Here is a 24,258-nt window from a genome sequence, read left to right on the forward strand (position 1 = left end):
TAGGGTTGTTGAACTGCTCTAAACACAGCAAAATATAAAGATGAAAAGGAAATGAAAATTAGTTTTTGCTTGCTTGGTTTTCAGAATTTTCCCTGATGTTGTGCCTTTGTGGTTGATTTGGTGGTTCTTGCAATTCCTTTGACTGCAAATTATTTGATAGTTCTTTCACTCTTCTCTGTTACCTTTATTTTTTTGAAAAGGCGAAATTGTTTAATTGTTGGTTTCAGGGCTTACCACTTAGTAATTGTATAAAAAAATATGTGGTTGGAGTGGGCCCAGATGGGTCCAGAGAAAAAAATAACTGGCTATAAGACAGGAATGGCTGTTCTCATGCAGCACATTTTTCATCCTAATGTCTGATACTACTTTGCCTGACACCTTGAGGAAAGATATTAGTTTAAATACTTGGTGTAGTTTTGGAGGTTTTTTCCATATGTAGAGCTGTTCCAGCCTGTAAGTATCAGAAGCAGTCTGTACAAGGAAACTGCTTCAAAAATTCATTGTGCAGTTTTTTCTGCATGTTGATTGTGCTGTGAGGGTGACCAGAGGAGACTATCCATAATTCCTTTGATATAACTAGTCCCTTATGCAAGGTAAATGCTTACTGTTTCTTTCCCCCTTTCAACAATATATTAGTTAGAGAAGTAGTCAGTTGGTAGTTGCCATGTAAAAGTGTCATACTTTTTATTATGCTGTGCCAGATTAGATTAGCATACAAATGCCATAAAACAAGTAATAGTGTTGTTCTAGTGCTTGGTTGCTGTAGCAAACTATTCTGGGGGCTGCATTCTATGGCTTAGGCATCTGAAGTGGGAGAGCAGGGGGAGATATATGTTCCATTGTGGTTTCCTGACCACAGTATAATCAGGGTTCGGGTGAGAACAAAATCTGTCATGGTGCAAAATTTTATTGAAAACTTGGGGACATGTAAAGACTCAGTTGCAGTGCAACTGAAAGTACAACTTTAACATAAGACTGGAGAAAAAAGCATCAAAGGACTGACCTCCTCCATCCCCTGCATCCCAATCTCCATTGCTCTTACTCAACATAAATAAACAAGGGTATAGCTATTATTGGTTTTTTTTTAAAAAAACTGCTTTTTTCCCTACCTCCCAGATCATGAGTTGAAGAATTTATTTTGCTGAGGGAAAGCAAATCAGAGGTTATACAAAATTGCACTGAAGCGATTTTCCATGAACTTTGCCTAATGATTTTCTGAATGCTGTTCACCGAACTTTTGACCTCTGCAATGTACAACTGCTATTACCAATTTTTCACTTTACGGGAAAGTATTTGAATTACATGCATGTTTTTGATGTGAAATCCTCATTTTTTGTGTGACAAGAAAATAACTGAGGAACAACTATTTATTCTTTCTCAGCATTACGCCTGATTTGATAGACATCTGTTTCTACCCTTTTTTCCAGTCATTCACCAGCCTGAAAGATTCCACAATTTTTCCTCATGCAAATGTTTCACATACTTCTGAGCATTCTCACCAACTTCCTTTTACCCCTCTTTATAGGGAGTTCTGCACCTTTCCAAACCTCTCTCTCTGGCAGTTGCCAGAGTTTCACTCAGTGTTAAAAGTGCAATGAGATTTGGATTTCATGTTCTAGCTTGAGGTTTCCCAGATCTGTTTTGCTGATAATGATGAACACTGTCTCTCTTCTGGCAACTGTGGAGCACAGTTCTGATGTTTGTCGAAGGACTTACTGCAGTCACTGTTCTGTTCCCCCATGGAGGTAGATCCTGAGTTCCTTTCACCGAGTGCATGTTCATCTGCAGATGTGTTTTCCCAATGTGTGCTGACCTGCATTTTTCAGCATTAATTTCTTCTGCCTTTCCTGTTCTGCAGTCATTTACAAGGATTTCATGATGAATCATTGATGATGATGAAACAGCTCATGGTGGTCAGTAGCTTTGTGCAGAAGATGAATATTACCAGATCTCTTCCAGATTTTCTATAAATGAAGGCTCTGTGCAAAGGGATTGTATGAAAAGAGTTGGAAAATTATGTTGATTTTTAAATGAGCATGTAGGTGGCTCTTTTTTCTCCTTTTTTCTCTGTTCATTCACATTTATGTAGTGACCTAAGGCTGACTCTGGTGGCTGGTTGAAATCTAGTGGGTTTTATCTTTTTCTTGATACAGTTTTGGATAGTAAAGCATACAGCATGTTTTACAGGTAGCAAGTATTTGGGGAAGGTAGCAGTTCTCAATAGGAAGGAAAGCGCAGTTTGTCTTCTGCCTAATTTCCCTTAGTCCCGTTGCAACTACTGAAGAACATTATTTGCTTCCTAGGATTTAAAGAAGAGTCAATTTTGTCTTCCAAGAAATGAAGTTGAGGGACACCATCAAGGCTTATTTGGAGGTGCTGGAAGATAGTCCATGAGTGAGGAGAAAGAAATGCTTTAACTGTTGGTTATTGAGCAGTGGCCAGGGCAACTTAAAAGATTAATTTCTCTTTGAATCTCTTAGGATTTTCTGTATATTGTGTGTTTAATACTCTAAAAATATGTGAAAACTGGTGGTGGGATGACAGGTACATATCACTACAGGCTGGATACCACAAGAGACTTTTCCTGTAAAGCCAAGGTACCTGAGAACTGTGGGCATGTAGCATCAGACTGTACAGCTTACAAAATCCTTCAAAACTTAGGAACAAGTGGATTAATGATTTTTGATACAGATTTTTGAACTGGATGTACTTGAAAATGCATGCTGGATTTATAGGAGCAATAAATTATAGCAGAACTTGAAACAGTAGAACTTTTTTGTTTGTAAATGGTGAGGTAGATGGATGGGCCATCTGTGGGTGCAAGCAGGGTAGTAGTTAATGTGACATAAATCAACTAGCGTGCAATTTAATAAAAAAGAAGCCAGTTTTGGTGGTTTTTTTGCTCTCTGCAAGTATGAATGCTGCATGAGCTTCCTTGTTCACTTGTCTCTACAGATTCCTTTCTCTGAGACTGTGCAAGCAATGAGCTGAGCTGTTCTGTGGCACTGTTGCTCTCTTATGGAAAAACAGAAGGAAAAACCTGAAAGTGCTACAAATAGCGCATTTTTATTTTCACTGCTTCATCCAGACTTGTGAAATTGGTCTAAAATACCTTTAACTCTCTTGCTTGGTTAATGATGTGTTTTCCAGCACACTAACATTTGCTGTGTTTAAACCTTTGCCAGGACGGGAGCAGTTCCATGGCCTCGGGTCTATGTACTGCAGAGGAGCGGCTGCTGTGATCCTCACGTACGACGTGAACAGCCTCCAAAGCCTGACAGAGCTGGAAGAGAGATTCTTGGCTCTGACGGACAGTGCAAGTGCTGACTGCATTTTTGCTATTGTTGGAAATAAAGTTGACCTCAGCGATGACTGTACTTTAGCACCGGATGAAAATAGACTTGAGAAGTCTGGTGCCAGCTGTGGCTCAAAGGTGCGAAAACAAGTCCGTGCAGAGGATGCAATTGCGCTCTATAAAAAGATACTGAAATACAAAATGCTAGATGAGAAGGATGTTCCAGCAGCTGAGAAAATGTGTTTTGAGACCAGTGCAAAGACAGGATACAAGGTGGACTACCTGTTTGAAACTGTGTTTGACATGGTAGTCCCAATAATCGTACGGCAGAAAGCTGAGGGGCCACCGCAAACCGTAGACATCACGGACTACAAGCCAGCCAAAAGGACAAAATCAGGTTGTTGTGCCTGAATCATCTATGTAACATGGAAAAGGGGAGGGATTTTTCACTCCAGCAAAATGAGGAATATGAACTGCTTGCAGTTGAGCAGAAAGGAGAGGTCAAGGAATAAGTAGACTAAAATGGTGTATGCAAAAAAGAAAAGAAAAAAAAGAAAAAAAAGAGAAACAAATAAATCTCCTGACCATTAAAGGCTTCTGGGAAGCTCTGCGTATAAAAAAATGGGAATGCAAGTGAAACTATGGAGTAAGACTTGCCAGTTTCCATGGGCTCTGAAGACAAGTGGTGTGTTATTAGAATGGGTAGCGACAATCATTTGGACAGATTTGAAAGATTCTGACTTTTAGTGACTTGCCATTTCATGTTGCATGTAAATGATCTGTTTGTGTACTCTTGAAAACTTTCATATGATGATCTTCTTTTCCCTTATGATTCTAACTTTGGAAGACTGAACACACAGTACTTTTTTATTCTTAAGGAAAAAAAAGAAAATCCAGGTATATTTATATTTGTAGCTAATAAATCAATTGCAATCTTTTTATGTCAGACATGACAGCATACGATTCAGAAGTTGAACTATTAAAATGGATATGTACTGTTCATTTGGAGGCTTCATTAATGAGAATTCTTCTTCCACAGTGGGCTTTCATGTGTTAACAAGCACTATCCCAGCTCTTGCTGTTCTAATTACAAGTTGCAGGAGGAAGTTTTTTTCTTTCCTTCCATTTTTCCCTTGTAATTCTTTTTAATATAGGTGGGTTTTGGGGAAGAAATCAATCTTATTTTGTCTGTATTTTTGTAAAATCCTCTTTTTGGTGCCTTTAGGGATATCATTGTGTTCAGTATCTGTGTTCTGTCTCCTTTCCCACTCCTTAGTTGTTCTCAGGCAGAGCTGCAGCTTTGATTTTTATCAGTTATGCATGACATTACTACCTGGAGTAGTAATTACCTCTACCTGGAGGGAAGTGAAGACTGGTGTTTTCTGATGTGAAACAGGCTAATGCAGGAGGAAGGGAAGAAACAGCCTTTTGTGGAGTAAAAGGCCCGTGAAGGAGCAATAATGAGGTACAGGTTTCTCTCCTCACTGCAGTGAAAAGGCGTGGCTAACACTTAATACAGCTCCTGGAGTTTCGCAACCGTCTCAGCTGTAATGCACGTAGTGACCCAGGAGCTCACACTGAACTGAGGCAGAATGAAGAACTTCTAGTTTTTAAACACACCCTGAGACCTTCCCCCTTCCTCCAAAAACCAGCCAACCACTCAACCCCAAGGATGCAGCTTCCATATTTTCAGTTTTGTGAGCTCCTGTGTGGGGACTCCATCTTCCTTTGGGTGCTTCTGGTACAATTTGCTAAAACTAAGGGTTGGTGGTTCTTACACTTTGTCACTGCCCCTCTCTGTCCCACCCAAATCACAGCTGTTCCTACATAGGGAGAAAATTCCTAAATAAATAATAAATTAAATTTTTACTAAACATATTTAGAGCACTTTTTTTTTTTGGATGTGCATCGTATTGAGCTAATTGCTGCAGAGCAGTAGCTTTATTTTCTGCTTTCAAGTTAATTCATAGTACACATGTAGTGGGGAAGAATGGCCTGAGAGAGAAACCACTCAGCATTAAATAATATAATCATAGGTTTGGGTTGGAAGGGACCTTTAAATGTCATCTAGTCCACTTCCCCATGCATTGATAAGGTAGGTCTTCTATTTGATCAGGTTGCTCAAAGCTCTGTACAATCAAAACATGAATATTTCCACAGATGGGGCACCTACCACCTCTCTGGGTGGTGCAACAGGTGCAGCACCTGTGGCAGTGTTTTACCAACCTCATTGTCAAAAGGTCTTCCTTATATCTAGTCTGCACCTGCCCTTTCATTGTTTAAAATCATTAACCCTTTTTCCTATTGCTACAGGCCCTACTAAGGGTTGTAATCTTTTGGGTTTGCCAGTGGCTTGCAGACACCTACCAGTCTGTCAGAGACTAAACAGCACCTGAGCTGTGGTATTTTAAAATGTGCATAATTAGAAACCTTCTAGCTATTAACGAAATTCCAGGGTCAGTATGTAGTCTTCCCTCAGGACTGGGAAGAGACAAACAGGCTACACTCTCGGTTTTGTTTGTGACCAAAGGGTTCTGCAGAAGTCCAGCACGGGCTTTCCTGTGTCTTTTGACACTGAACCTGCAACACATGCTGATTGCAAGGTCAGGCATTTGGGAGCTGCTTGGGAGATGTACATCTAGAAGGTACAGAATAGGAAAAATATTTGTATATTTAACACCCAACACTTCTTAAGGTATAAATATTTGCAATTCAGTTGCACCAGCATTTGATTCATATGAGATCTTAAGTAATTCTTACAGTCTTTCTAAGAGCTTTAACTTGGGTGTTTTCACCAAATGAGATGACACAGGAACCAGTCTTGTGTGCTGCACTCTTGCCCTTAAGGCTATACTTGTCTGGTATGATGTTCTTGTTTTTTCAGTGTTGCTGGCTGTTGTTCCTTGAGAAATTTCTGGGTTATGATGGGTTGACACTGTAGCAGCCTCTGTGAGATCATGGGATTACAGGACAAAACCTGGGAAGTAGTTGTGTAATACATGGGAGCTCTTGAAGAGAGGTCAGTTGTCTGGAGCTGGGCCTGTTGTGGTGATGCTGCTGAAGCCAAGGGAAATCCTCCCTGCCGGGACTAGTGAAGGTGGTTGAAAGCATGGACTAAGGACTCTGCCTGCTGCTCCTGGGAGGGGGTACTCATTTGACAAGCATTTATTCCCCCTGCTCCTCTCCTTATTATGTCTGGATTATGTGAAGTGATCATATAGTGAAATAAAAGAGGTCCTATTTTTGGCCATGCTGGGTGAATGTGAGCTACAGGCCAGCCAGTGCCTGAGATGATGGCTGAGCCAGGCTGTCCATGGGGGATGATCTGTGCCAGAGTGGCTGGGAAGGATCCATCCTGCTTTCTGCCCCTCACAGACACTCATGGTGCAAAATGGAGGTTGCCATGGGCCCTTGACAGCCCCAACAAGGCTACAAGTCTTGTGGGGGGCACAAAAGGACCTCCTCTGCCAGTGCCCATAGGGCTGGCAAAGCTTCTGAGCCCCCTAGCTACATCCTTGCCCACATCATGGTGGGAAGCCCTCCTGCCTGTTTCTGCTACTCTGTTAGTGAGTCATGGGGTGCTGTGATGTTGCTTCTTTCCCTTGTTCAGTAGGGTTTAACTGTTGTGTGCAGAACAACTGCAGGGCCATGTCCCCACTCCCCCTCAGTGGGTGGCCGTGTCTGAGGGTGCCCCTGGTCCCCATGTGGTTACAGGGGCAGCTGCTGCCTGCACTTGGGTGCTCTTGGCATATTGGCAGTGATCCCTCAGCCTCTCCTCTGGCAACAGTCTCACACCTCCTGTGCTAAGGCCATGCTTGCTTGCTGTTTGCTAATTTTCTATTTCTGGCAGCCATGGATAAGCATAGTCATGTAGGGTGTGAACACACTGCTCATTTGGTCAGTAGCTCTGGGGGAATAATTGGGGTCAACTCACATCACTATGTTGACTTCACTTACATCTTCACTTATATCAGTGTTAATACACTGAAGCACTATTACCTATAGAAGGGGAACGTGATTTCATTTATCTTCTCCAGGCTTGGCAGCATGTTGTACTTCAGCATGTTTTCAAACAGGGAAGTGTAGGAAGCATACACCATGCTTTGAAGTAGAAGATGCGGTCAAACCAAGGCAAAACATGTGTGATTTTTTTTTTTTACATCCTAGGCTGGAGCACTCTAGTTCAGTAAAAGGATTGTTTTGTTTTGCTGCAGCTGAGTTTTTCCTATAGAAAGGTATTTTAGTTACTGAAAGTCGGCTCTACAACCATAACTGTGGAATGATTTTGGTTGGAAGGGATCTTCAAGAATCATCTAGTTCCAACCCTCTGGCCCTGGGCAGGGACATCTGCTAGACACTTGACCAGGTTACTCAAAGCCCCATCCAGCCTGGCCTTGACCGCTCTTGGGGATGGGACAACCACAGCTTTTCTGTGCAACCCACTCCAGTGTCTCACCACCCTCAGAGTAAAAAATGTCCTCCTTCTGTCCAATCTAAACCAACCCTCTTTCAGTTTAAAACTGCCTCCCCTTGCCCTGTACACTACAGGTCAATCTGCTTTAGGTACTTTGAGGCTGCTGTAAGATCTCCCAGGAGTCTTTTTCAGCTGAAAACTCCAGCTGTCAGCCTGTCTTCATAGGAGAGGAGGTAAACTCGTAGCTAAGAGGCAGTTTGACAAGGCAGCGTCCTTCCATGCAGTGCTCTGGATGAGCTCACCAGGTGAAATCCTCTGTCTGCTGTAAGTGTTCCACGTGTCTGTGTGCACGAGCTCCCTGCACTCTCCGAGCCGCGATTGCGCAGGCTTTGGAGAAACCCAGCTGTGGGTACACAGACCTGAAGCACATGACGCACGCAAAGTACAGAAGCTCAAGCCTGCTTAGCACCCTGTGGGTTTTATGGTTGGTTTGTCTTTTCCCTGCACTATGCTGATGTGTTCCACCTAATGCTGTGCTGGGATCACTCTGAAGAAACTTGTTAAGATCAGCTTATTGAATCAGAGAAAATGAAGAGGCAAAGCAACTGTTGGTGGAAGAACCATGTGCTGAAGTTTGATGTGCAAGAGCAGTGAGCTTTGTAGGAAGATTAGGCAATCTATCAGCCATGAAAATTTAAATAGTTTGCGGCTGTTGTTGACATAATCAGTTTTTAAAGATTTGTTTAACCTTCACTTGAGTTCTCTTAAAACACTGAATGTGCTGCATTGCCAGAGTTACGTGCTGTACAACGCACAAGTGATAGTTGTATGATCATCCCACAACACTGCTGTCTAGCAATACATGGAAGAGGCAAGTTGTGTGTTCTTGGGTATTTCTTACTGCCTTGTTTAGGAGAATTGGCAAATATGGAGTAGATTTAGCTTATGTTGACTGCAATGCTTTCAGTACTAAGAGTTCTATTTCGCTGAAACAAATAATAGTGTGGTAAGTTTGTTCAAGTGCTGCCTTTCAGAGCTAATGCAGGGTCAGAGAGCTCATTTAAAGCTCAGGTAATTTCTCAGTTTATGGCTATATCTAATTATATGAGCAGCTAATCTAGGTCAGATAGTGTGCTAGGTAAGTACCTGAAGGCAGCCTACTAGAAAGATGGCAGGGGAATTTTTACAAGGGCATGTAGTGCCAGGACAAGAGGGAATGGTTTCAAATTGAGAGTAGGTTTAGATTAGATATTAAGAAAAAAATCTTTACTGTGAAGGTGATGATGCAGTAGAACATGTTGCCCTGAGAAGTTTTGGGTGCCCCATCCCTGGAAGTGCTTAAGGCCAGGTTGGATGTCACTCTGAACAACCTGGTCCAGTGAAAGATCTCTCTGTCCATGGCAGAGGGCTTGGAACAAAATTATTTTTATGGTCCCTTCCAATTCAACCCATTCTATGATTCTAGACCTTTAACTTAGTTTATATATATTTTTTTTGTGGAGGTAACACTTGTCAAGTCTGGTAAATGTTGGTTTCCTGAACATTGTAGAGCATGAATAATGGTTGTTTTAATCTGCAATGCCAGTTTATTTGCTCTCATCATTCTAAAAACAGATTAAATACTATTTTACTTGTTCATCTTACATAAGTGATTTTAGAGATAGATTCCCTCTTAGATCTTTTAAAGTACAATAAAACAAACAAGTGTTCTCTAGTTGAAGAGTTTGAGTTTCAGTGGGAGGAGTTTGCTGGGAGTGCTTTTCTAATTCCTTAGTGCAAACAAAGTATTTCAACAGAGTAGTCCATATGCATTGTATGGAAAAACACAGTTTACAAAATAGAAATCACCAACAAATAGAGATGTAGAAAAAAAAGGGTTTATTTATGATACAGTGAGGTTGGAATGTAATAATAAAAGCCAAGAAAAGCACCTGAAGCAGGAGTGAGGTGAGTTACTGAAAAATCACTGTCATTGCTATAAATATTAATCAGATTATGGGAACATGAAATTTGTAGCTGATCCTTTTTTCCCTCCTCTTGTGTTGACAGACAACTTTGGGCTAAATTGTTTCTTTCTACAGAAGGAAAGAACTAGCCATTCCAGCAATTATCAACCCTTTTCTACAGGAAAAGATGATGCCAAATAAATGCTTTGCTTCCCTCCCCTTTGCTTTTGCAAGGATGACTCTGTGCAGGTTGGGATGGTGGCCATCCCATTGCCACTCGTCCCCAGCTGCCAGGACAGGACACATTAAAGAGCCAGCTGGCAGGGCTGCAAGTTCTGTGTTTGAGGGTCATGTGGCATCGAGCCCTGCTGCACACCCTGCCCTGTGTGCTGCTCCAACATGATGTGGCTAAACCCTGTTTGTGATGAGTGGCTTAATTTTGGAGGGGAAAAGGTGCAATGCAAAAACCAATTGCTGCTGCTGTGTGGGTGGTGTGACACAGATGAAATGTCCACAGCATGGTGGAGCAAGGGATCGTTTGGCTTGGGATATGTCTAGGAAAAACACCATCAAGCTTTTAAAATAAAATGCTAATCTTCTTCATGTAGACTTCGCACCAAATTGAAAGAGTTGCATTTTGTAGTTACTGTTTTTGGGAGCCTGTGGGCTTTGTCATTGGCAGTGGTTAAGAGCTAAAGCATGGTGAGGCTTGGAAGAAAAAAAAAAAAGACAGTGTTGGGTGTGTTTGAAATGCCCAAGCAGAAAATACTAACATGTAAATTAGGTTTCAGTGCTGGACATGAGCATTTTGGACCACAGTGTATTTTCAGTATTTTGCAACAATTTAGGACTTAAATCATCCTGTGTTAATTATTGGAATTGCAGCTGTTAGCATTCACTGTTGTGACAAATACAGTAAATAGAAAGATACATATATTCTCTTCAGGTAAATGCGGTGGGTATCTGACCAAGGAAACCTTTTATTACTGAATTTTTTTTGGTGTTTCAAAGCTGTGAGTGTTTCTATCATCTGGCAAATTATGTAATATTAGACTAGCAAAAAAAATGTGTATATATTCTGCATAGTGGGAGAACACACCATTAGATCTGTTCAACTTAATTTGTGTTATACTTAACTTGCTTTTACAGACATTTAAAAAATTAATTTCCATTCAGCTTTTGAGGTAATAAGTTAAAAAAAGCACCAACATGATTTATTCAATTGTCTAACCACCTCAGAAGGCTCCTCAGTATAAGAACTACGGGATAAGGCTGTTCCTTATACTGTAAGAGACTTCTATAAGTTTTTCATACAGACTTGACATCTGCTGATATGGCTTCGGATGAGTCCTGCCTTGAGTGTGTCTCCCGAGGGCTTGCTTTGGAAGGGCTGGTCGATGGTGGTGAGCCAGAAGCTGTATTTGTTTGCAAAGTAGTGACAGGTTCCGCGTGCGCCGTTGCACTCGATGAAAGGAGTCGCCCTGAAATCCTCCAGGCAGCTCCCAGGAGAAACCAGGGACTGTCCTCCACCTTCATCACCAGCAGCAGTGTGCTAAGGGAGACAAGGAGGGCAGTGTTCAGAGTGCAGCCCCAGGCAATGCTGTCATAAACTTACATGTGTGAAAAGAGAAAAACCACTAGAATTGCTCCTAATTCTTATCTCCAGAGCAGAAAGTTGGCCAGTCCTGCAGCTGTGTAAGGGTTTGCCTATGCTATAACTACATAAAGCAGCTAGCCCATGTGCTGATGCCTCTTTGAAATCTTCTAACAAACATCTTTTCTGTAGTTAAGATTTTCACTGTTGGAAGTCTTAGAATTGGAGAATCATTCAGGTGGAAAGGGCCCACAGGAGGTCACTTCCCCCAGTTCCCTGTTCAAAGCAGAGCTGACACCAAAGCTGCCCTCAGTTGCTCCAAGGTGCTGTGGAGTTGTTAATACCTCCAAGGATGGACCTCCCACAACTTATCTGGGCATCTTGCTCCCCTGTTTTATTACCCTCACTAAGAACAATTTTCCACCATATATTTAATTTGAACTTCCCAAATTACAGAGTCTTACTCTGCATTGCATGTGAGGAGCACTGCAGAAACAGAATTAGCTTCTATACGATAACTAGTTCCTTGTATGACATCCTTTTTAATCCTTTTTATCCTTTTTAATAGCAAATTACACCAGAACCATGCATCTTTACACCACTCAACTGTTGCCTTTGACAGGTTCTGTGATAATGAACTGCATGTTACTTTTCTTCTGTCAAAGGCATTACTAACAAAATGGGAATTTTCTCTGTCCCTTTAATAAATATACAGCTGTATTTTTAAGTTATACTGTAGAATTTTTGTCAGGAACTGAAAGAATCGGTAATATAAAAGAAAGCAGCTGGAAAATAAAGTTCTTAAATGGTTTTGTAAATGTAGGGAATGTAAGAGGCAGCACAAATTATTTCAACTTTGAGGCCTCTGCAGTTGGAGCTGGAAAGCAGATAGTAAAACCTGCTGATGCTATTTGAGCCCTAGTGTGGGAGCAACCCTGCTTGACAACCTCAGGTTGAGCTCTAGTTTTCCATGCTTGGTCTGTAAACTCCAACTCTATGCTTGTAACATCCTTTCTGGTATTCACTATGGCTTTGTATCCTCCTGCAATGCTCACCCATATAGGATGTGTGATAGTGGAGTGCCCTCGCTACATGAAATCTTACTGACTTCTCCAGCTGTTTGGGCAGAGTCTGTACTGGCTGAGGATTGTCCCTTACTCAGGGGAAGGAGGTGATGAATTTAAGCCAAGGAATTAAACCAGCATGTTCTCTGAAAAAAAACACAGGTGTGCTCTACTTCTTCCACATTTGCCTGAGAAGCAAAAGTGCGTACACCAAACACTTCATTTGCTCCACAAGCTAGCTGGGAAAATGGGAATTTTTCTCACAGTGTGTACCACAGTGCTGACAGACTTAGTTCTGGCAAAAAGTTCTTGCTAAGGTGACAACTTTGCTCTTAACAATGCTCAGTGTTTACATGGGGCTTTGCAAATATTTAATTAATTCTTGGCATTCTTGCGAAGGAACTATGAGATTGGTATCAGGGCTTTTTATAGAAGCAGAAGAAAGGTCAAACACAGGGATGGTAAAAAATCTGACCTACTCTCTCAAAATGTAGGGATTTTTTTTCTGTACCTAATTTTGGATTTGCCTGTATCTTATTTTCTGAAAAATTTAAGTTTTTGGCTTTTGACATACAAATGGTTGGTGGGTAAGATCGACTATTGTTCTTTTATGATGTCTTCTGCCACAGAAATCTTGTTTCTTTTCCAACACTGTTTACTTCAGGGTTCAGCCCAGTCTTCAAAAAGTTAACAACATGGGCATGCTGCTGCAGGTTTTGACTCTCGTGTTCATCAAGTCAGAAATGTCTTTCACTGACATTTTAGATGCTCTTTACCATGCTAAGCCCTCTGGGACTCATATGATCCCTCTGTACAGTCTTACAAAAAAAAGGTCAGGCCCTTCAGTACGTCTTCTGCTGCCCATCCAGCCCTAAGTTTTTCTGTAACATCCCATTTCCTAATTATAAGATCACAAGATTGAAAAGCTCATGTAAACCATGGGATGTAAAGCTCAGCTTGTAGTGCCAACAACACTGAAACTTAATTTTTAAAACCACCAGAGGCTGTCTCTCTTTCCAGAGTAAGTGAAAGACTTTGGCTTCAAAATCTTCGACCAAAACACCAATGATTTTTAAATTTTGAAAAGAAAGGAGAAAGCATGCTGTTGCTTTTCCTTTTTTTTTCCCCTAGATTGGCTTCTTAATAGTGATGTATGTAAATAACTCCAAATTTTTAGCTGTGAAAATGCTCTGTATGCTCCTGTTGCACCTCAGTGTAATTGTATTTAAGCCACAGCTGTCCTTTTATTCTGTTCTGAAGTGCTATTTTGTACATAAAGTAAGGTCTCCAGATGCTACTCTGACAAGAGACAATTTTCTCTGGGATTCACAGAAATTTTCATCATCCTCTTCTGCTTCCTAGAAATTACTTTCGTAGTTCCCTGGTTCCCCAGTATGATGCATGGTTTTGGTCTTGCTGCCTCTGAAGCAGAGCAGCCTTACTAGTACCAAGCACTCAAACTTAAAACCCGTTGCTGCACAAAATGTGACACTGGAGACCCAATACCATAAGGAAGGAATATCCGATCCACAGACTGCGCCAGCCTTCAGGGCAGTGAGGAATGGAAGCTTCTTGGCTGTGGACAGCAATTGCCACAGCTGGGGCCTCACAGACCGAGCAGCGACTGATATATGGCTTAATGTCTTCTTCTGCCACGGGCATCATTGGAAGAGGTGCTGTAGTTGAGAGCCAGTAGGATTTATCGTTTCGACTTGCATAGTAACAAATATCCCCAGGGTTACAGTAGAGGAATGGCATGGTGCTAAAGCGAGACAAACATGAGCCAGCCAGCCCTGTTAAAAAAGAAGAAAAAGGCAATCATTCTCACCAAACACAATGCACACTTCCAGTTTCCTGCTCTTTCCCAAGTACCTGCCAGGAAAGCCCCATGGTCCAGAATGTTTTGCTGACTTTACAGGTTCCCTCAAACAACACTAATGACTTGCAGGAGTGCTCTCAGAGGCGCTCCATGAAGACATGTAGTTTTATATTCTCGTTTTGGTTCTTCCTAAGCCTGTTTGTTGCAGTCCCAGCTTTTGGAATCCAGGCTGCTGCCAGCACTTTTTGTACATACCTAGATCCTGGTTGTGTGCTTTCTCTTGTCCTTCAAAATACAGTAGGCTGTATCCACTCCAGAGTTTGTTCATGCCAACCGGGCACATTGGCTCCTGGTCGGACTGGCTGTGCTTCACCAGCAGGTAGCCCATGCTGACACTGCGGCCCGGCATGCCCGGCGGCCCCGGGCTACCAGGGCGGCCCGGCTGACCTTAGAGGAGAGCAGAAAAGAAAGAATCCAGCTGAGTTTGTGCTCCCACAAATGATCTGGTGCTAGCTGATATTCCAGCTAAGCTGCTGATGAACTGCCTAATGGCATGATGCCTTTTCTTTATGGTAAGTTATTGCTAGAAGGGCTGCAGTTCTAGGATTGTAACAGTTGCTTTTGAAGTAGATTGGTGCTGGAGCAGGCTCCCCGGTTTCTAACACAATGTATTTCACACCAGAACTAGGGCAAGTCACAAATAAAGTTCTGATGAATTTGAGCATACTTGGTAAAACAGAGATGAGCAGATTTTTCCTTTAAAATATTTTCTTAGTCCAAGATTAACCGCTGGTTGTTAGACTTCTTTCACTTGATTCATACACTTGAAACTATGCTCTGGAAATACCTTTTTCTTTGTGTGCTTAGCTAACTAAGATAGTAATAGTTCTGCTCTTTGATTTGATAAGGACATTCCTTTACAGATACATTCCCTCAAACTTCATCTACCAAAGTTTCACCTACCCAGCCATTCATCTCCATGAATGTAAAACTGTTAGTTAAACACTAGGCTGAAAAAATACTTAAAGAGAATAAATACACTCAGAATGAAACAAACTCATGAGTGGACTGATAGCTACAGCTATCAAAATTTATTCTGAAAATACTGCTCTAAGGTAACTGTAACATTTAATTAGTTGTCCCTTGTGAAGTATCTATGAAGACAGAAACTTTTGTCCCCTCCCTTTCCCTCCCCTCCTCCACCCTCCTTTTGCTCCATGCCCCCTCCTCTCACCCCCTTCTCTCTCTCCTCTCATTTCCTTGAAGTCAAGTAGTAACTGCAGAGCGATTAAGTGCAGAGAAATGGGAAAGAGGAAAAAAGTGCTGCATGGTATCTCTTACCTTCAAATCCCACCGGACCCTGAAATCCCATTCCTCCTTGCTCGCCTCTGGAGCCAGGAGGAGCTGGAATGCCACCCCTGCCCTGGAGTCCTGGCTGTCCGGGTGAGCCTCTGAAACCTTATACAACAATGGCTGTAAGCACAGAGACTGCAGACATATCAACACGCCCATCCCACTTTGTTAACATGAGCTCTACTCGTGTACGTTTGGTCCTGTCTGCTGGGTTTGCACTGAAGGTAAGATCCCATGGTACTTCCTCAGGCAAAAAGCATCAAGTTCATTGGAAACTTGGCTTTTCCAGGGTCAAGACTACATGAGTCCCACAACCTTAATCCTTCACTCTTGGCACCACTTATCTCTGATGAGGCTCATGGCAAAAGGTGCAATGCATCAGCTCTACATGTCACTGATGCTACATTGTTTCCCGAGCTGACAGCATTCCCACAAGGATGTGCACTTTTCTACCAAAGATGTTCAGTCTTGATGTGCATGAGATCCATATCTGATGTTGCTTTGGCTTTTTGAGTGTTGCCAAAGTTATTTCCTGTTTTGCTTATGTTCTGAATGCTATGAGGAGGAAGAAAGCTGAAGCCTCAGCTTTGGAAGACTAAAAATTGACTCTCCTTTCTGGATTACAGACTTTAAAGTAGAAGAGCATCAAATCAGTGCTCTGGTGGCCTCAGTCTGCTAAGGGGAACAGCTTTCAGTCTGAACGTGTGATTCCTACCTGGATCTCCTGGTGGGCCCTGAGGTCCCATATCTCCTGGGCTTCCCTGAGGTCCTATATTTCCACGGGGACCTGGTGAACCTTGCTCAGCAACCAGCCTTGGAGGAGGAGAGACCGGCCCAGGAGAGCCTGGAGGTCCCTGGAAGCCTGTGTTTAGAAGCAAGATGAGATAGTTTGATTTAAAAAAACCTCAAACACCCTATATTTTTTCCTTAATGTACTTTCATCCAGAGACATTTTGCTCTTACTTGGTTGCACGTGCATGAGAGGTCTATGGTCTGCAACTCACCAGCTTGGGTATAGCAGCTAAATTATATTAGGGAAATATGAGTGGGCATGGGATGCCCAAGATGAGACAATCTCCAAGTATGGGATCATCTCCAAGAGACTGTCTTCACCTGGACTGTACATAGATAAGCAGAAGGAAATTAATGATGCTACCGCTCCCTCATTTATGACACAGGAAGCTGGGAAGTTCCCCCCAAACAGCTGCAGCTCTCTGAGGTGCAGCACCATCTTTTGGTGGGCTTCAAAAGACACAATTATGTGATGGTATAGATGGAGTGGTGGATTTTAAAGCTCTCTTTAAATATTCAGGATGTCTACTCTGGATGAATAATTTAGTCAATAAATCCTTCTTTTTATTAACCCCAAAAGTGGCTCTGATTTTGGAGTTGGCACCTCATACAGGTCAAATTCATAAAGCCAAAAAATTGACTCCTCATGTTAAATTCAGGCATCTGCCCTCTGGAATTTCACAGAGTCATGCAGGTTGGAGGACTCTGGAGGTCACCAAGCCCAACCTCCTGCTCAAAGCAGGGCCAGTTAGATTAGCTCTGAGGAGCTGCAGAACGAGTGGTTTCAAAAGGAGTCACACACCTGACTGCATGCACTTACCCGTTACTCCTCTGTCGCCCTTGGGTCCGATGGGTCCCAGATCACCTGGAAATCCTACTGTGCCCATAAAGCCAATGACACCTTGTTCACCCCTAGGACCTTTAATGCAAAATGACAAGTGGCATTATTGCATTTCAGTACAAATCAAGTGAGTGCAAAAGTCATGGTGTTAAAGCTGCTGTAGCACAGGCTGCTCCCCTGCTTCCTGTCACGATCAGCATTTCCCATCCTTACCTTTTGGTCCAGGGAATCCAGGCAGGCCAGGTCTTCCTGATAATCCAGGATCACCTCTACTTCCTTTTGGGCCAATTTCTCCAGTCCTACCTGTTTCTCCACTTTCTCCTTTGCTTCCTGGTGGAGCAGGTATTCCAGGCTGCCCCTGTGGTCCTGGATAGCCTGTTTAGAGGGCATATAGATTGTAATCTGTTTATACTTAACACTTGGGCACCGAGGAAAGTAACAGAACTAACTGTATCCCATCAGGTTCTATTTCCTTAATTTAAGCAGAGGACAGATTTATTCAGCACTCCTGCTCCTGCTCTCAGGCTGGCAGCAGTGGCAGAGGAATTCGAGTATGAAGCTCCCACAAAACAGTGTTATCTCCAGCAAGATTTCAGCAGAAATAGGGTGCCTGCTGAGACACAGACTTCCATGAACTACTCCTTCACTACCAAATGCCCTACTTCCCTAGGTGTTTCCTTGCTTGATCCTATATTATCCAAGTAGCTAGAGAGAAATCAGAGGGCAGCAAGTATCTGACTCAGGGCCAAGGACTTACTGTTCTGTGTATCTTAGTGCTTCAGTTGAACATCTGGAACCAAATAAGTACTTCATGCTGTCTTAGGAATTATGGGAACAGCTTATTTTTCTAGAATTTCATATTGCCTGAAGCTAAACCTGGCAAGTTTCTCTTCAGTTACGTCTGCTGCTTAAAAGACATTTGGACCTTTTTTTCTGAGGAGAGAATAACCTTTACTATATAGGGTTTTGAGTGGGGCATCTCTTGTGCTGCCTTTTGAAGCTGGATCACATGAGGATACGATTGCAAGATGTATGTGGCAAAGTCAGAGTGAGCCACAATTGTCTCACCATTTTGGCTGGGATATGGTGTTCCTGTTTCGTCCCTCCTGTCTGCTTGGAGAGGTGGAATCAGTATGCAGAGTCAGGCCAACTAACATCCTCTTTAAATTTGGAAGCTTAGGCATTTTTTTTGGTGTTCAGCTGGTTTGTCAGTTCTAAGTTTTTGCTGAGTTTACACAAAAATTTCCATCCATCATATAAAGATGTTAGTGGAACAACTTCTGCTACAAGCTCTTCATAGTGGCACTGCAGTTTGAAATGATTGTGCAGTCCAATAAGCAACAGGAATTTTTAAGAAGGAAGAGCTAACACCTTCCAGTGTAATTTAGCTCGCATGGTCATTTCACACAGGAGAATTTTGTAAATGATTAAGACTATTTAATAGACTTGCAAGTCTGCCACAGACCTCAGATTTTAGAGTAGCAGATTATCATGATGCTTCTGAAAGCTGTCAAGAGAATTCTGGATTATTTAATCTGTTATTTGCACGAAGATCAAACCCTTCCATCAGGACAACCTGGAGGAATTGCCTTTTCAAGAGGTCTGTCTCTATTATCTGATCTACCATGAGATCTATCCAACAATTTTAGTGCTGTATTTAATAGGGCTACTTTACTGAATCAAGACAGAAATAACAATGACTGCTGTGGCATGAGTTACCTGGCACTCCATCTAGACCTGGGGAGCCTTTATCACCAGGATATCCTGATATATTTGAAATCCCAGGAGGCCCTGGAAATCCTTGCTGCCCAGGAATACCAAAGGATCCTGGGACTCCTGAAGGAAAGAAAAGAAATAATTAATATTGCAAGGAAAATGCACAATTGCAACTAAAAAGACTCACCTTAGACTAAGGAGTGGGATTTCAAAATAGAAAATACCTGCAGCTCCCACTGATTTTTGTTTCATTTTTTTCAGATGATACCGTGGCAGTTTTGTTTTCTTTTTCTTAAAGAACCAAATACTAGTCCTCTGCCAAAGCTCTCTGGGTAGCTAATTACATTTCACAGTGCTGAATACTAATAATCTTGTGTCTGCCAGGTAAAATATCATTTCAAGATAGGAAGTACTCAAAATAGCCTAGGTATACTGAAGCAGGCAGGAAAGAAGCTTTGTTCTTCTGTGCCTGCAGGGACAGGGCTGACAATTAGCATTATTTGGGGTGAGTTAAAACCAAAAGTTCAAATCCAAGAAGTTCTCTAGAGATGAAAAATTGTTAAGTGGTCAAAAATCTGCCCTACCAATAACAGATTATTCTTTTAAATATATTGAAATTGTTAGAAAGTTGACCTTCTGTTTATAATTGTGACAAATAAAAATGAATGAGGTAAGCTGTTTTTTGAATGCTTGATAATAAATCTCTGAATGGTGTTTGAGATTGCATAGCATGTTAATAACAATAAAGTGTAACACAAAAGAATATGTATGAGCCATTGAACCAAGCAGGCAAAGGCAGTAAGGTTTTATATCTGTCAGTCCTTAATCCTTTCAGAGCCAAAATGTTGGAAAAATTTAAAAAAACAAACCCACAAAAAACATATGTAATTAGCTTCTTTGTTCATAACATCAGTCTGGTGGTTTCTTGATGGATGAAAACCAGGTGGTGACCCATTCTGAGATGAGCACAGTCTGTGCACAGAGGGCTAGAGGGCTGGAGCTTACTCTGCACAAGGGATAGGTGGCACCAGCAAAGCCCTGTCTTTGGGAACAGAGCCCCCCGAGGTGCCAGCAGGACCATCACACACTGAGAGACAGTGGGACTTTCAGGAGAAAGGTAAATATGGTCAGGTTTGCAACAAAAAGAGAGAGGGGTCATGCGTTTCTGTAACCAGAACTCAATCTAAAATATCTGGGGAGCTGATGGCTGAGAGTAGCCTCTGGCATTTGCAGCTTGCTGAGCCCAGTGGGTGCTACAAGATGGGGAAGCACCGAGGCTGTGCAGCCCTGGGGAATACACACTGCTGTTCCTGAGCAAGGGCTGGCTGAGCTGCAGCACAGACTCCAAACAGTGACCCTCCCAGCTTCGGGAGTTCACCTCTTCAACTACCTACACCAGAGTGTATTTTGTGACATCTCTAACACCCATAGATGAAACAAGTAACAGGTGGATCCCATTCTCTGGAACACAGACCTGGAACACCTCTCTCTCCCTTCTGGCCTGGAGGTCCTCGGCTGCCTTCGACTCTGCTTGGCTCTCCTGCTTCTCCTTTGTCACCCACCACACCTGGGAAACCTGCAGAGCCGTACCCGTCTGGACCTGTTCAGTTGTTCAGAATAAAGAGGAAAGCTGAAATGTTTCTGCATATAACAGTGCATGCTAAAGTACACCTATAGAGCACGTGGACTTACAAAATACATGAGTCTGTAATGGCTCATTGAAAAAAAAGGCCCATGATGAGAAAAAAGGCCTTGAAGTTTTAACTTTATCAGAGGAAAGAAATAATGATTTGAAGTTGTGTTCTAATCCACCTGTGGAGTAGCACATAGTGTATGAGTTGCTTGCCAGAGCCCACAATAATGAAGCACATTCCAAAGCTTTGGAGGACACAGTTTAAAAAGTTGCCTTACAAAGATCTCACTGACCAAACTTGAAGAGAACACAATGCTGTGCCTGTGAACAGGCAGAGTAACAGCCTCACTTACCTGGTGATCCTGGTAAGCCCTTAGTGCCTGGTAAACCATGCAGTCCACTGATTCCCCTGAAGCCAGGCTGGCCTGTTTTAAAATTATATTCATGATTATCATAATACTTTCTATTAGTCTGTATATATTCCTGGGCAAAAGAAAAAAAATCAAATGCTTGAATAAATGCTCTTCTATGTTAAATTATGGTGTATTATATGTAAATGAATTAAGTAGTGTAAGTTTATTATGAAATACACCACACTATGGTTCTGTGATTGGCAAATATTGTTCTTATCCAATAAACTCATTACTCCAGAGATATTTTTAAAACAGATCCATCTGGCAGCATGACATTAGTTCCAGTCTTGCTGCCATAGTTTTTTTAACACCCATTTATTTTTACAAAATCCTCAAGCCAAGACAATTATGACATAATTGTAGACTCTAAATGTGGTTATAATAAAGCTGTCTTCAGGAGCAATTCATTCTATGTCATTTAAAAAAACCCCAAAAACTCTAAAATAATGTCTGATAGCTACCATTACTATTATTACAGGTAAAATTTATTCCATCTATTTGTACCTGTCAAAGTGGTAACTATGATGTTAAAGCTAGACAATGGCCAGAGCTCTGGAGGACTATTCAGTCTCAGAAAAATAAATGTCTGTCTGTCTCTCTTCACTGTCTAAAAAGGCAGTCTTCCTAACTGTATTAGCTTAGCTTTGAGGCAGATTCAGACAGAAGAATCTTACCAAAAGATTTCTGGCTGAAAGGTAGAAAAAAATCTGCTGCCTTAATATATTAAGGAATTAAGTGACAACCATTGAGATTCTGTATCCTGTGATACAAATAGCTTCATTTTAAAGTATCACCTGCATTTTCATAGCACAAGTCTGTCTAAGCCATAAGTCATTTATTCTTGAAACCAGATATTGAATCAGTTAGCAGTTTTTGGTGATAATGCAGGACAAATATGTTGCTTGCTATCTAATGCCACATTATAATATTCTCATATTGTATATTACTACCCTTGCTGCATGTTTAGTAATTTTTTATTGCTTTTTTTCTTCCTAGCTGTCAGGAAAAACGAAAATGTTTCTTGAAAACTGCTTTCCTATTTGAAGAGGCCATCAACAGTTAAAATGAGCTGAAAAGACACCAGAAGCCATAAATCAGCAACCACATCTCATTGTTAATGCACTTGGACTTTGTGAGGAACAAATATTTTAGTACAGGAAACTCTGCCACTCTGAACTGCAAAAACCCCCTTTCTTCTTCTCCACCCCAAAAGAGCATTTGCAAGTGCTCACACAGAAATGATTGAATAGCTGAAGCTGTACAAATACCTGCTTGTCCTGGTAAGCCAGGCCAGCCAGGAGCTCCCTTTTGACCTGTAAGTCCAGGAGTCCCAGGGTTTCCTTGCTGCCCTGGGGGGCCAACCAGTCCTGGCAAACCTGTGTAACAACAATGAATCATTGCTCATGAGCATCCTTAAAACCAACAGCCAAAACACAGACTTGTGCTACTTTCATTCTCCCAGGCAGCAAAATGAAGAGTTTCCCTTCCTGATGTCATTGTACAGCACTGCACTGCTCATCCAAGTGGAAGAAAACTAAAGAGAGCACAGGTAGGAGAGACAAAGTATAAAAGAACAGCTCACTACAAACTTCAGGTTTCTGACAGCCTCAGAAAGACAGCGGGCTCCCTCTAATAAAATAACTTAATTTCTATTGCCAGTTACAGCAATTGATTTCATTTCTGTGCATGTCACTTTTCCCTTCTGCTGCACTTGTTTTGCCTTTCCCATCGAGAAGCTGATCAGACAAGAAATGTTTCCCAGTGAGGCACCCGTTGAAGCTCTTCCAGTCTTGGCTGGAGTTTCTAAGCCTTGTAATGAGAAGAAGTGTAGAGCAACTGGTCTGAAAAAGCATTTCCATGATCCTCCTGCAATAGGAGGACATGTCCTCCTGCCATGTTCTTAAGCCCTGAGTGTGGGATCCAGCCACAGCTGAACCTGACTTGGCTTCTCCTGTACAGCTGGCCCATGAGCCTGGCTCAAAGGCTCTGTAACTGTGTCCTGGGAGATACTGACTTCATTTATGGCAGGAAAGGTCATTGAAAAGCCTACTCCTTGTAGTATTGAGACATTAGAATACCTGAGTATGCCAGCAATACAACACTTTGGCTGGACACATGGTTGCTACAGAAAAGGAAAAACTGGTATCAAGTAGAGTTAGGTTTTTGCAATTTCCTCTTAACTTCTGCCATGAGTTCCACATCCTTGTCACTGTTCCTCATCAATTTACAGAATGATTAACATATTAAAAACTTAATTACTTTCCTCTGATGGGAAAGTATTTTTGTTTTTCCTCTTAAACAATGTTATTCTTTGGAGAGTTAAAAACAATATTTTACCTTCCTGTCCCACAGAGCCAGGGACTCCCTGCGTGCCCTTGAGGCCTTCAATGCCAGGGAAACCAGGATCACCACCTTCACCTTTTGGTCCCACACCTCCTCTTATGCCTGGAAAACCACAAAACCAGTATGTTCTTTTAATTATTTTAATATTCTTTTCAGCAAACAAGCATAACATGAACTTGGCTACTGAATGGGTTCTGGTCTTGCCACATAAAGACATTCTTCTAGTCAGGGTGCTTACATAATCTGGGAGCAGAAACAGTTCTCCGGCCAAATGATCATTAAACTTGTTTTTAAAAGTGCTCCCCAAATTATGTGGAATATGACATTGATGTTCAAGTGCTCTGCATGTACAGGGAAATTTAATATACTACCTAACAACTCAATCCAAAATCTACAAGACTTTGCTATTCCACCTTCTATAATCATGGCCTGATAATGCTCCTTTTGTCATCAATAGCAAAACAAATTATATAGAATATTTTTTGGAGTTGCCAGTGATGATGTTTACTGCTATAATGGTAGCTTCAGTTGAAGAGGTAAATGTAGCACATATTAATTTCAATAAAGAAAAGATTAATCTTTCCAGGAGCTGTCATGAGAGCACAGGTTCAAGAGCCATCAAAAGCCCATAGAAAGCTCCCCCTCCCTTCCTCTGGGAACTTTGGTATGTGAAAAGAAATACATTCAGAGAGCAACTGTGAAATTAATACCTGTTAAGCCTGGCACACCAACTTCCCCTTTGAGGCCTGGCATTCCTGGTAAGTTTATAGTGTCTCCCCGATCACCTATTTCAAACAAAAATGAACACATGAGTGGTAAGGCTTAAATTTAAACAGCACTTCCTGTTGTTTCGAAGGAATTGCAACTTCAGATGCAAAATTCTGCAACTATTGTCTTTGTAGAATAAAAGAGAAGTAAATTAAAGACAGGAAAAAAGTTTCTGGAACAGCCTCCCTCCTTGCCACAGATGGATTTATCCATGGACAGCACATGTTGCATGAAATTACCAGTATCGACCTTTTTAGAGTCTTCCAC

The 24,258-nt window shown here is 41.8% G+C and overlaps 2 protein-coding genes across 4 annotated transcripts in view; one reads left to right on the forward strand and one right to left on the reverse strand.

Annotated features, from left to right (window-relative positions):
* RAB20 (RAB20, member RAS oncogene family) overlaps positions 1 to 4,297 on the forward strand; it is a 28,742-nt gene extending 24,445 nt beyond the window's left edge. For both annotated transcript variants that reach the window (XM_038131723.1, XM_038131733.1), the window contains one exon: positions 3,186 to 4,297. In XM_038131723.1, the coding sequence (XP_037987651.1) occupies positions 3,186 to 3,706 (521 nt within the window). In that variant the 3' untranslated portion in view covers positions 3,707 to 4,297. The remainder of the gene's footprint in view (positions 1 to 3,185) is intronic.
* A 5,267-nt stretch (positions 4,298 to 9,564) lies between these two features.
* Positions 9,565 to 24,258, reverse strand: part of COL4A2 (collagen type IV alpha 2 chain) — a 140,662-nt gene continuing 125,968 nt past the window's right edge. Inside the window, exons 36-48 of one of the 2 annotated variants that reach the window (XM_038131692.1) lie at positions 23,934 to 24,008; positions 23,218 to 23,325; positions 22,149 to 22,256; positions 20,821 to 20,892; positions 20,309 to 20,434; positions 18,838 to 18,954; positions 17,332 to 17,493; positions 17,098 to 17,196; positions 16,201 to 16,347; positions 15,474 to 15,590; positions 14,388 to 14,579; positions 13,820 to 14,106; positions 9,565 to 11,207 (exon numbers count right to left, since the gene is read on the reverse strand). In XM_038131692.1, coding sequence (XP_037987620.1) covers positions 10,953 to 11,207; positions 13,820 to 14,106; positions 14,388 to 14,579; positions 15,474 to 15,590; positions 16,201 to 16,347; positions 17,098 to 17,196; positions 17,332 to 17,493; positions 18,838 to 18,954; positions 20,309 to 20,434; positions 20,821 to 20,892; positions 22,149 to 22,256; positions 23,218 to 23,325; positions 23,934 to 24,008 — 1,865 coding nt within the window. In that variant the 3' untranslated portion in view covers positions 9,565 to 10,952. The remainder of the gene's footprint in view (positions 11,208 to 13,819; positions 14,107 to 14,387; positions 14,580 to 15,473; positions 15,591 to 16,200; positions 16,348 to 17,097; positions 17,197 to 17,331; positions 17,494 to 18,837; positions 18,955 to 20,308; positions 20,435 to 20,820; positions 20,893 to 22,148; positions 22,257 to 23,217; positions 23,326 to 23,933; positions 24,009 to 24,258) is intronic. The other variant, XM_038131701.1, reaches the window with a different exon arrangement.

The sequence above is a fragment of the Motacilla alba genome, chromosome 1 (assembly GCF_015832195.1).
Source record: "Motacilla alba alba isolate MOTALB_02 chromosome 1, Motacilla_alba_V1.0_pri, whole genome shotgun sequence".
Classification (NCBI taxonomy): Eukaryota; Metazoa; Chordata; class Aves; order Passeriformes; family Motacillidae; genus Motacilla; species Motacilla alba.